Raw genomic sequence first — 12,282 nt, forward strand, 5'->3', positions numbered from 1 at the left:
CAGGGGCGGCACTGTGGCCGATGTTTCGGGTGCGTCACCAAAAATAAATAATGCTGATGTTTTCATCAGATAGCCTATTAAATTCTCAATAGATTTCACTCCAGAAAAAAAATCAATAAAGATCACACACACACACTTTCACTATCACAGATCAAATACTGTAAATCTACATCTGCCAATCAAAATTTGAGCATTAATCACAGCAACTAAATCGCAGACCACAGATAACAGCTGTTTCCTCTCATTCTTCCATCCTTCATCTCTCACACACACAAAGCCCATGCAAAGCACTGCAGGCCAGATCATTTAATACTGATAATCACAGCCAAGGATACAGGGAAAACTCCCACTCTAAACACGCTGAATTAAAGAAACAGGGGTTTACAGGGCCCCGGCCGCGCCATCTCTGATAAGTAGATGAAGGCACGGGGAGGGGAACATGATGTTAGCACGAGATAGTTTGGCTGATTAAAATGTCACGGCGCTTTATAGATGCCTTTCTCAACTCAGCAAAATAGAATCAGCTTTGTGCATCAGTGGCAGAGTGGGCTGTGCTCTCTGTGCTAATAGACAAGTTTCTTTATAATACAAAAAGTTGAGGCAATCCCTGTATGTTTTTGGCCTTCAGGGCAATTAAAAAAATAAATATGGATCACTATTACTAAGTAAGGTATCTAACCAATCTAACCTCTTGAAAACTCTAGTAAAATAGTTGTTTGAGCTGTAAACCTGTCATTTAGGCTATTTTCGTCAAATAAATATTTTACAGGTCAATCAAAGTTCACACATTTGTTTAAAATAAAAGCAACATGGACTCAGTTGTTTGTGCCTTGTTTGTGCTCAACCACAGCTTTTTCACTTATTAAGGATCCAGCCTGTGGAAATTATGTCATTCAGCCCCCCACCTGGGTCCAAATCTAGCATAAATTGTGTTCATCATTGGTGTTTCATTGGTGCTGGCTTGCGCAGACCTCACAGCTAGGAGACCTGAGTTCAATTCCACCCTCAGCCATCTCTGTGTGGAGTTTGCATGTTCTCCCCGTGCATGCGTGGGTTTTCTCCGGGTACTCCGGTTTCCTCCCACATTCCAAAAACATGCTAGGTTAATTGGCGACTCCAAATTGTCCATAGGAATGAATGTGAGTGTGAATGGTTGTTTGTCTATATGTGCCCTGTGATTGGCTGGCCACCAGTCCAGGGTGTACCCCGCCTATCGCCTGAAGATAGCTGGGATAGGCTCCAGCAGCCCTGTGATCCTCGTGAGGATAAGCGGTAGAAAATGAATGAATGAATGTTTCTGTCGGTGCTGGTTTATGTGTGCAAGTGTATATCACTCCGCCTGTGTTCCCATAAATCAAAGCTGTGGTTTAAATGAGAGGCAGGTTATTTGCGCAATCACACACACAGGGGGGCTCTGTGATTGTTTTTTTTTTGGACTCAACATTCTGCTTATGTTTGCATCCCCGAACAATCTCCGCGGATCCCGAAAGTGTACGCAAGCAATTAAAGCGATAGCATCTTCATAGCCCCGCAACCAATAACTAGAAATAATATCACTGTTTTATTAAGCCCTTAATGTGGAGGGGGGGGCAGAAGGAGTGAGGAGTGGGGTCTTAAAGAGGATACACTTCCAGGGGTCTTATCATGGCCAGATTTAAATAAAAGCAAACGCACGGCTTAAGGGTGTGCCGGGGCGTCTGTGTGCGTGCGTTTGTCTGTGTGTGTGTGTGTGTGTGTGTGGTCTTTATCAGAAACAAGTTTTAGCTAATGGCTGTGTCAGCGCTGCCAAATTTTAATTAGCAACCCTACCTTTGCCCTTTAATATTTACTAACATCTACACTACATTTAATTAAGCATGTGTAGAAGAGTCATCGCCCCTTTCTGGATCCACTCCGATAATTGCATGTACGTGCTTGCCTCAAAAAAAAAAAAAAAGTACGCAGCATTGACATCCACTTTAGGCTGCACTTAAATTTGAAAAATTGTCAACACAAACCTACAGGATTTTGGGGGCAGACATGCTAGCATACAATACATACATGTAATACAGATATTATATTACCACTTTTATACATACAAATGGTCAAAGACTTATGGTTATCTTACACAAGTACAATGCAACCTCTGGTTTTGTGCAGCCTGATTATCATAGCATTTGGTTTTCAACATAACTTAAACACATGACAGCAATCGAGCCAGGTCAGCGTGTCTAATGATGATTGTGCCTATTGCACAAGTATACAATCAAGTTAAAAAAAAAAGCAACTATACAGCTTACACACTTACAACATTATAACAGACTAGAATGAAACAGTATCTGTGTGGATCTTCTGTTCAAACCCCTCCAGTCTAACCCAAAACAAAGTTCCTATAATCAAACTCTTAGCTGCCCCATCCTTACAGTTTCCTCTCAATAGCCAATCGGAGATAGGAGATTTTCCTCTTTCCGAATGGAATCTTTCCGAATGACGTACCAGAAAACAGTGTATACATGGAAAGGAATATTCCAATCTCCAGTCTACATGCACCGCTACGTATAATCAAACAGAATAGTCAATGGGGCATGCGCCGTAAAACGTAAACAACATCACGTGATTCATCGAAGATGGCGGACGAGAGTGTGATTGTTTGTTGGGACAGTTGCTACGTTGTTTTTAAAGCAGCAACTTGAACGTCCGGTTCTTTTAAAGCAGGGGTGCTCACACTTTTTCAGCATGCGAGCTACTTTTAAAATGACCGAGTCAAAATGATCGACCCACTACAAAAATGCAAAACATCTATTTATTTTCAAATGTATTGAGGATTATTTGTACGTACAACGTATGTTGATGTACCTTACATAACCAAATGAGCCAATATTGCAAAACACACATAATTAACTATTAAAATTTTTGTAATTACCTGAGTTTACTTTGATGACTTGCACTGAATTGAACCAGCCAGGGATGCATAGTCCGGACAGTAGCTGCTGATAGCCAGCCTCAAGCACACTTCCAAATGTTTATCAGTCATGGATAATATCCGTATCATAATATCCGTATAATATTCCATATCCGTATGGAAGTGATATGTTTTTTGCCTTTTTACTTGGTCCAGTTTTTGCCTTTTTACTTGGTCCAGCTCCTTCACTCATTTTAGTGACCATAAACTTTAGCGAGGGCTTTAAAATCTCGCAATTCGCCGACTAGCTTAGCACTTGTTGTTTACGCATGAGCGGTGACCTAAAGGTCAAAATTCAGTTGTCATCTGATTGGTTGTCCTGTATGTCAATCAAGTAACGGGGATGGATGATAGGCTGACATCGTAAGTTCTGCTGCACTGAGAGACGTTGTTTGATTTGATTGGTCGCCCGAACGGCAACATTCAGTTGTCATCTGAATGGCTGCCCTGTATATCAATCAAGTGACGGCATTGATGCTGGGATGATATTTTTTTAATGTCACGCCGCGATCGACCAGCGATCGACCAGCGATCGACCAGTACCACCTCCGCGATCGACCGGTAGCTCGCGATCGACTTAATGAGCACCCCTGTTTTAAAGTTTGTATCAAAAACGAACTTTCCGCTGTAGTCCAGTGACGACTGCTCGCCGCCATTTTCAAAACCTGAGAGACGTCTGCGTGTTACGTCACAGCTGAGCATGCGCTGAAAGAACGCACCCTGACAATTTTCCGATTGAGCGGGTACAAGATACCTCAATCGGATTAGGGAAAGGAATATTCCACCCCTGTGAATCCGATTATATATTCATTTGAATTGGCACTTTTCTTTCGGAATGAGGTGTATACAAAGGTTAGATTCTTTCCGTTTGAGCAAATAACCCGAATGGAATTTGAATATTTGGGTCCATGTAAACGTGGCTATTGATAACTATAATGTGTTTACTGTAGTCTCGCAAACATAGTTGATATTACAAAGATAACACATCTGAAAATCTTTGGTAAGATTGTCTCCTGGTGCGGTCAGAGTATATACTGTATAACATCGAGCTCATTGTGTTAGTACCCATGACAGAGTACATGTTTGTGCTGTGAATTTACTGTAACCTAATAGCTGCAGTACACAGCATCCTGAACCCTAACCCCCACTGTGAGGGGGCAGAGTCGATCAGAGTTGTATAAACAGTGACAAGGCAGGAGGAGGGAAACAAAATACAAAATATCTTCATGAGAAAAAAAGACCTTCTTTCTTTTTTTCTATTTCTATTCTTTCGTTTTCCTCTATTCCATCCCGCAAACAAGACAAATAAAAAGCTGACTCTGGTATTAACAGTAAGTGAGTCACAATGAGACAAAAACAAATACAACACAGGGACTTGGCACACTGGAATGGGTCTGTAATGCTGTAGCAGTTGCTCTCAAGCAGTGACTGCAATCTATAGCCAAATGTACAAATCTATAAATCCACAAATCTATATGTGTGTTCCATGAGGAGTAGAATTTGGCTTAGTTCAGTATCTTATATTTCAGGTGTTTCCACTGTCAAAGGGTGTACTGAAGTAACTTACCTTCACCTCTCAAAATGGTATTGGTGGTAGGGTGGCGATATCGGAGACACAATCTAGTATACTAATTGGTCAATCAACATGTGCTATTTGTCTGGATATGCTTTGAAATGTGTTATTTTTGTACATATTTTGGTGGTTTTTTTAGTTTATTGTTTTGTTAATTTTATGTTGAAGTTCGAAATTCAAAAGTCCCCCATTTTCCAGACAAGTCGCTCCAGAGAATAAGTTGCATCAGTCAAAAAATGTAGCATGAAAAAAATAATATGTACAGAACTTTAAGTTGCATTTACCGTAATTTAGGTAAGGTGACAAGGTATAGGAGGAAATCAAACTCTTTGTTCTCGGGACCTTCCAAGTTCAATATAAACCTTCATTGCCATTGACTCCAAAACCAATGCTGTTTTTGTGTTGATTTACAAAACACACTTGTGTGAAAGATGCAAACACAACAATTAAGTCTTTGTTTATTTATTTTTAGTGTATTTGACAAAGAACAGGAAAATCCCAGAGGCCTCCGTCCATCTATGTTCTACTTATTAGTTGCATTTTCCAGAAATTCAATATAATATTTGATTTCTATGTGGATGAACACAAACTTTGCCAATTAAATTATGGGTTACTTAAGAGAAATTGTCCTTATCGACACTAAGTCCACTTAGTCAAATCAAGTTTTTACCCTTCCAGTGTGTAGCATGGCAAAACAAACCACATTGAACTTGACAATTAAGTCATAAAAGTAAAACATAGACATTTGTACTTACCCATGACTTGGTGAAAGGTCTAACCAGGGTGAAGAGGAAGGTCATCAGCCACCAGCTCCTGTGTATGGATGTGTACACCATATTCCCAGGATGCACTGCGTTTGATGTAACCCCGTGAGGAGAGAGGCGCCGGTGAAGTTCGTTGCTGAAGAGAATGTTGCAGAGTTTGGCTCGATTGTAGGCCAGCATGGACCAGTAGTCCTTGCGAGCTGGTGACAACACAGCCAGGTCTACCTTACCACACGAGTCTAACAAGTCTGTGAACCTGGAAGATAAATCAGAGTGGGTATAGTTAGGATAAGAGGGAACTATCTCTGATTATGTGTGGGCAGATTTGTGGTACAGGCTACACACAAATCAAAAACATGATGTTCTTTAATTGCCCTGTGAAAGAGCTGTTAAAATCCAGATGTTTGTCAGGGCCCTTTAAACGTAACACTACTCGCCATGTTGTGTGTTGTCGCGTAGTCACATGGAAATTAAAAAAAACTACCCACCCATGTGTATGTTGGAAACATGGAACACATCCTACACATACTATATTCATCAAGTCATTAGAAAACAACCAATCAAAATGTCAGCTGCTTCCTTGCCATTTTTTACAAGCTGGTTGCCTCTTGTTTACTGTCGCCTTCCGCAACATCCTTGCTTGGCTAAATTACAACATCTGCAGGCGTTTCATTTCATGTGCAGCAACTTCATAACGACTGGAGCAGGCTGAGTTTGATAAATCAACTGACTTGAGTAGCTAACATTTTTACTTGTGCAGTGCAACCTTTAATTAATTCGTTTTAGAAGGTCCGACTCTAACCGAAACGGACTTTAACCAAATCAAATTTTCCCATAAGAAATCATTAATTCATTCATTTTCTACCGCTTATCCTCACAAGGGTCGCGTGGGGTGCTGGAGCCTATCCCAGCTGTCTTTGGGCAAGACATGGAGTACACCCTGGACTGGTTGCCAGCCAATCGCAGGGCACATATAGACAAACAACCATTCACACTCACATTCATACCTATGGACAATTTGGAGTCGCCAATTAACCTAGCATGTTTTTGGAATGTGGGAGGAAACCGGAGTACCCGGAGAAAACCCACGCATGCACGGGGAGAACATGAAAACTTCACACAGAAATGCCTGAGGGTTGGAATCGAACCCGGGTATCCTAGCTGTGTGGCCTGCGCGTTATACACCATCGACAGAAATCGTCAATAAGAAATCATGGAAATCCAATTACTGTATTGTCGGCATGATAAGGCGCACCACTTAACCCATACATAAGGTGCACCGTATTATAAGGTGTATGCTAAAACAAAAACAAAAAAGTCAACAGAAGCAAAACAGTCCTTCAAGTTAGCTTTCTAAACATGTGGACTGCAGAACAACTGCTTTGAGGACTACACTCATTGAAAATGTTCTAATTCCTAATTGTACAAACTCTGAAGTATTTGACTCTGGGGGTTCCACTGTCTTCCGTTCATAAAAGCATGGAGCCATAGCTGAGGCTGCATCTGTCAGAGGTTATTTCATGAAGGATATCATCTCCCCTTGTATGAGCAGATCTGATGTGCAGTTGGGGGGACAAAGTCAACCTGTACCGGGTCCAATTCCCCAGTAAGCTCCTGTGTGGCAAACTGATAAAGTGTCCAGCCATTACCCGTGAGTTCATCTCTCCAACGCTTGTTCCCTTATAGGTCAGTGCTTTAGCAGCAGACAAGGGGCTTAAGGGAATACAATATGCTGGCAGGTCAGGGGTCACACATTGCATGTGAAGGGAGGCTAAGTGAATCAACGGGAAAATCGGCGGACACTGAAAATAACACAAACAAAGAAGGGGGGAAGGTGTGACATCAGTGGGTGTAATATCGGTCGGGAATGAGGTGGACAGACTGGAAGATATCATGGAAGATATTGTCTATTTCCACTCTTTTTAACCCCCTGTCCATCTCATATGTCCCAGTGTGACTCTCTGCTGTGGCTTAAACCTCCTTTTGAAGAAGCCACATATAGGTGATATATAGTCTATATTGTGGGTGGAGTAAAAAGAATATATGTCAATGTAACGTACACCTATGTGAAGTATTTCCATAATGCCTCATATTAACTCTCTAACAAGATCTCAGTGTATAGACTGGTCATATATCTCATCTCGTTTCATATTATCTACATACTGTATTGTATATTACTCTGGGAAAAACTGTTGATTTTGTTAATACTTGGGTTGTTTATATTGTTTATTTTTCTATATTGTGTATTTTGTACTGCTTAACTGACTCTGTACTCTTGCTGCTGTGCAATACAAATTTCCCCACTGAGGGACGAATAAAGGCATATCTTAATCTTAATCTTAACCTGTACAGTCAATGCACGCTTTATTGTGTATTATCCTAGAAGGCTTTGGTAGTATTTTGGTGTTGTTTTATTATAGTATTTATCAACACATTTAGGCTTCAGCCGCACAGTGGATAAGTGGTTAGCACGTTGGCCACACAATCAGGAGATCAGATGTTTGGGTATCTCTGCGTGGAGTTTGCATGTTCTCCTCGTGCATCCGTGGGTTTTCTCCAGGTACTCTGGTTTCCTCCCACATTTGTAAAAACATGCATGTTACACATGTTAGAATGTGTGAATGCCTGTTTGTCTATATGTGCCCTAGGATTGACTGGCAACCAGTCCATGGTGTACCCGCCTCTCGCCAAACTCAGCTGGGATAGGCTACAACCTACCTTTGTGACCCTAGTAAGGATAAGCAGCATAGCAAACGGATATGTGGAATTTAGCTTAATATCAAGGCTTGTCTTATACATTCTGATCGTCAACAAAATCCCTGTCCACTGGCTTTCCTTTCTCTGTAGGCAAGTTTAGGATCAATCAAACACTGTCAGGACTTTCTCCCTGGCATTTCCAGTCAGCTTCATCCTTTACTTCACCAAAAGAATGTAATAATAGCGTGACCTTAAGTGAATATGAGTGTCAAAGCATCCCCCCTTTTTGCTGTTCCACTCCTCTCATGCATGGCGTTCTGCAAAGCATAACTCATAACAGTGCCACCATTTGATCTGCTAGAACAAGTGTGCACATGTTCTTCTGGTCCCAGGTCACTCTGTCGAGCTCCAATCAATCACTCGGGCCGAACCTTCTGACTGACTGAAAGCTGGATCGATGTTACGCACCCCCGTTCACTGCCTGCACTACACACAAACCGGAGCTCGGCGTCACACAATAGTGCGAGACATCATGCTTGTCTGCTGTATGACTGCAAAAAAACCATGACACTCGTGAAGTTACTGTGAGAAAAAGGACAGGGAATTGGGGAAGGAGGGAAAATGAGGCAGAAAGGGGCTGAGTCAGGGGGGGCTCCCATTGAACGCAAAGTACATTTTAGCTGATAAGTCCATCCATCATGTTGATGATACGTTTAATTTATAGTGACAGCGTGTGGTGGAAATGAGTTTTCCAGTGACTGAGGCTGTCATGTTTGACAATACACATTAAGTCTGATCTATCAGTTTGGGGCCAAAAGTAGCGAGCAAAGTCGTGAGCACTTCCTGCATGACTGGTCTTGGAGGCTTAACGCTTAAACTCTATTGTTCTGAACAGTTCTTTCTGAGCAAATAAAGGTCAGATGATGAGAGTACAACTTTTAAAACAACATAATACAGCAGCGTGTTCTCACTAAAGAAATCTTGAAGCTGTAATGTTTAGTCTTGGATCCAAGATTACATTCTTCTCCTTGATGGTTGGCCTACCTTTTTAAAAAAACAGAGAACATGGCAGAATTCAACCTTCAGGGCTTGAAATCTGGTGTGGTGTGTCCATGAATGTCCAACCAATGTAGAATAATCATTTTCATGTCCACCAGACCTCTTTTATTGAAAAACATGGAGTATGACAGTAATCAGACATGAAGCAAAAAAAAAATCTTACCTGTGGGACTCAGATGACACCACCACAACACGAGCAGGAACAGAGCGACGCAGCACGTCCTGTAGGCTCTGGACCAACAGGAAGTGACCCAAATGACAGGTCTGAAAGGTGGACTCCAAGCCGTCCTCCGTCAGACTCCATGGCTGAGTGCACACCGCTGCGTTGCACACCAAAATGTGCAAAGGCCTGCGGAAGAAGATGTGTATTGATAAAAACAAAAGAATGTCACTGGGTTCTTCTTGATGCATAATCAGTTTCGGACATGCTTAATATGCTTAAGTTAAGGCACAATTATTATTATTTATTGAAAATAATTCAAATTATTTGTGCACTTTACTGTTTACGCTGTACATTGTTGTTCATATGTTCTTAGATGTCATCTATTTATTCTCCACATTATTATTATTTATTATTATATGGGAGCCAGGCAACGACATTTCGTTGGCAATTTCACTGCTGTGTTATTGTGCAATGACAATAAAGGAAGTCTATCCATCCATCCATCCATCCATCCTATGTATCCTTACCTATCTATCCTTACTAGGATTTTTAATTCATTACATACACTAACATGAATCGACCATTTAATGGATTTAAAATACTTGAAAAATGACCAAATCTACCAATCATGTGTATAATGCAAGAAATTAACATATTTTAAGAACCCCTCCCTATCAGAAACTGAGAAATGGCCATCAAAAGTGTCTGATTGACAGGAAATGTGGTGCACCAGTTCATCATGAATGCAATCGGCCATTTTGGTTTGTGGCCCTCCAGACCAATGAAAACAAGCTATGGGCCACAAAGGATCCTAGCTCCACACATCCCTGGCCTATGCCATGATGAGAAAAAAAAGGAAAAGTGATCCTTTTTTTAATCAAATCAATGAGAAATAAATGAAGAGAAAATAAAATCACGTCATTTTAGTACACAACATTTCTGGAGGTAATGGACAGAAAAGGCACAACTTGTGGAGGTTGGCCTGGGTCCTAATGCACTGGCCCAGTTAAACAACATATGCACACATAACCACAATGCATCTCCATACTTGTGTGCCAATGAAAGCAGAGAGCTAGATTGGTCGGGGCAGTAAGTAAGAGATCCTTGTCGGTGACAGCATCGCTCCAGCGAGCTCGAAGCCACTGTAACACAGACGAACAATCCAAACACACCCCACCAATTTTTAATTTCTTCCATTAGAATTAATTATGAGGCCGGAGGCAATTTGTGTACCCTGTGTTTAAGACTGCCTACTGGATTAATTAAAAACTGGATGCTGGAAAATTAATGCGTGGATTGTTATGCCCCGCTATAATGAGCCATCCCATGCTATTACATAGGAGTGTACAGTAGCGATCACCTTCAGGCCTCCCGAACACACAAGGTTCATTAAAGAGCACAAACCTAGTCAACTCCAAGAACGCCCACCTCAGCATATCTGCAGCGGGACGCACTTTGGAGCAAGTGTTAAAAATATAATAAGGTGAGGAGACACTGTATAAGCAACGTCGTCATGGTACAAGAGAGCACAGACCTCTACCAAGGTTTCGACATTTGTTATTAACCAATCAGCATCCAAAATTTAAGATATAGAAATCTAAATTCAGAGAAAGAGCACAATGTAATAAAAAAAAAAAACACACAATTTGCTAAGTGCTCCTCTTTCTGCATACAGTGTAGATACATATATGTATTTATTTTTGCAAAAAAAAAATCCTGTTATTCGCACAAATTTTGCATCAAAATCACCAAATAATCAACTTTTCTGCCTTTGGCGAAGGCTGAGTGCGCTTATAGTGTAAAAGGCCTGTTAATTCAACTGCCCACCCGTTAGTCCCTCTCTCATAAGCACAGTTCTAATGAATGTCTTTAATAGGCCTGTTGCCACCCAGCACGGTCCCGCTCTCCACATTAAGGCCTTTCACACAATACAGTGTGCACTGTGCAATCTCAGCGCTGGTCAAACGAGGGTGTTAACTACCAAACGGGGAGACATGGGTTTATATATTTACTTTAAATAACGCCCCTGGGTGCGACCCCTGACCTCCATGATAATGTGAAGCGGCAAGGAGGAGATTGCATGTGTGTTCAAAAGAGAGCTGGGCCCAGACTGTTGGCTGTTATCACTGCATTTTATTGTTGATAGAAAAAAAAAACAGGCTATACATGTTACACTAGAGTAGAGACTTACATGTGTGACTTACTTACGTGTGTGATGACTACTGTGTATCCTCAAAGAGTGGCCTCCAATAAGGCTCAGATTATTTGGTCCTGGGCCCAACCAAAGCTGTCAACGGCCCTCGGCGTCTATATTGGAATTTTTACCATGCCAATAGTACACATTTCAGAAGTTACGGCCTCCCTTCAATTATGTTCTGTTTCCAATTACCGGGTTACCTAAATAAACGCTCCCGGCTATAGAATAGAATAAATCTTTATTGTTACGGTCACAGAGTACAATTAAAGTCTTTTTGGCTTTCTCTCCATGATAGCATTAACTACTAATTTTTAAATATAAGGTGGCATCTAAAATATAAAATACTGACTATCTCTCGCCTGAAGTCAGCTGGGATAGGTTCCCCAACCCTAGTGGAGATAAGCGGCACAGAAAACCAATGGATGGATGGATGAATATAAATATGTAAACTACAGTATGACATTTCACTGATTTAAAAAAAGAGTGTGGAGATATTAAACAACGTGTAAGAAGACAAAGTGTAAAGTTACATTACACATTAGGTGATATTGTACAGGTATTGTAATTATTCATTCATTCATTTTCGGGGGTGGTGGAGCCTATCCCAGCTGTCTTTGGGCGAGAGGCGGGGTACACCCTGGACTGGTTGCCAGCCAATCACAGGGCACATATAGACAAACAACCATTCACACTCACATTCATACCTATGGACAATTTGGAGTCGCAAATTAACCTAGCATGTTTTCGGAATGTAGGAGGAACCCAGAGAAAACCCACGCATGCACGGGGAGGACATGCAAAACCCACACAGACGGTGGAATTGAACCCTGGTCTCCTCGCTGTGAGGTCTGTGCGCTAACCACCAACCAATAATCAGAGCATTTATGG

At 41.4% G+C, this 12,282-nt stretch overlaps 1 protein-coding gene across 5 annotated transcripts in view; it reads right to left on the reverse strand.

Moving 5' to 3' along the window:
- wwox (WW domain containing oxidoreductase) overlaps positions 1–12,282 on the reverse strand; it is a 209,704-nt gene that overhangs the window by 116,124 nt on the left and 81,298 nt on the right. For all 5 annotated transcript variants that reach the window (XM_058076314.1, XM_058076317.1, XM_058076313.1 and 2 more), the window contains exons 7-8: positions 9,198–9,383; positions 5,270–5,534 (exon numbers count right to left, since the gene is read on the reverse strand). In XM_058076314.1, coding sequence (XP_057932297.1) covers positions 5,270–5,534; positions 9,198–9,383 — 451 coding nt within the window. The remainder of the gene's footprint in view (positions 1–5,269; positions 5,535–9,197; positions 9,384–12,282) is intronic.

The sequence above is a fragment of the Doryrhamphus excisus genome, chromosome 6 (genome assembly GCF_030265055.1).
Source record: "Doryrhamphus excisus isolate RoL2022-K1 chromosome 6, RoL_Dexc_1.0, whole genome shotgun sequence".
NCBI lineage: Eukaryota > Metazoa > Chordata > Actinopteri > Syngnathiformes > Syngnathidae > Doryrhamphus > Doryrhamphus excisus.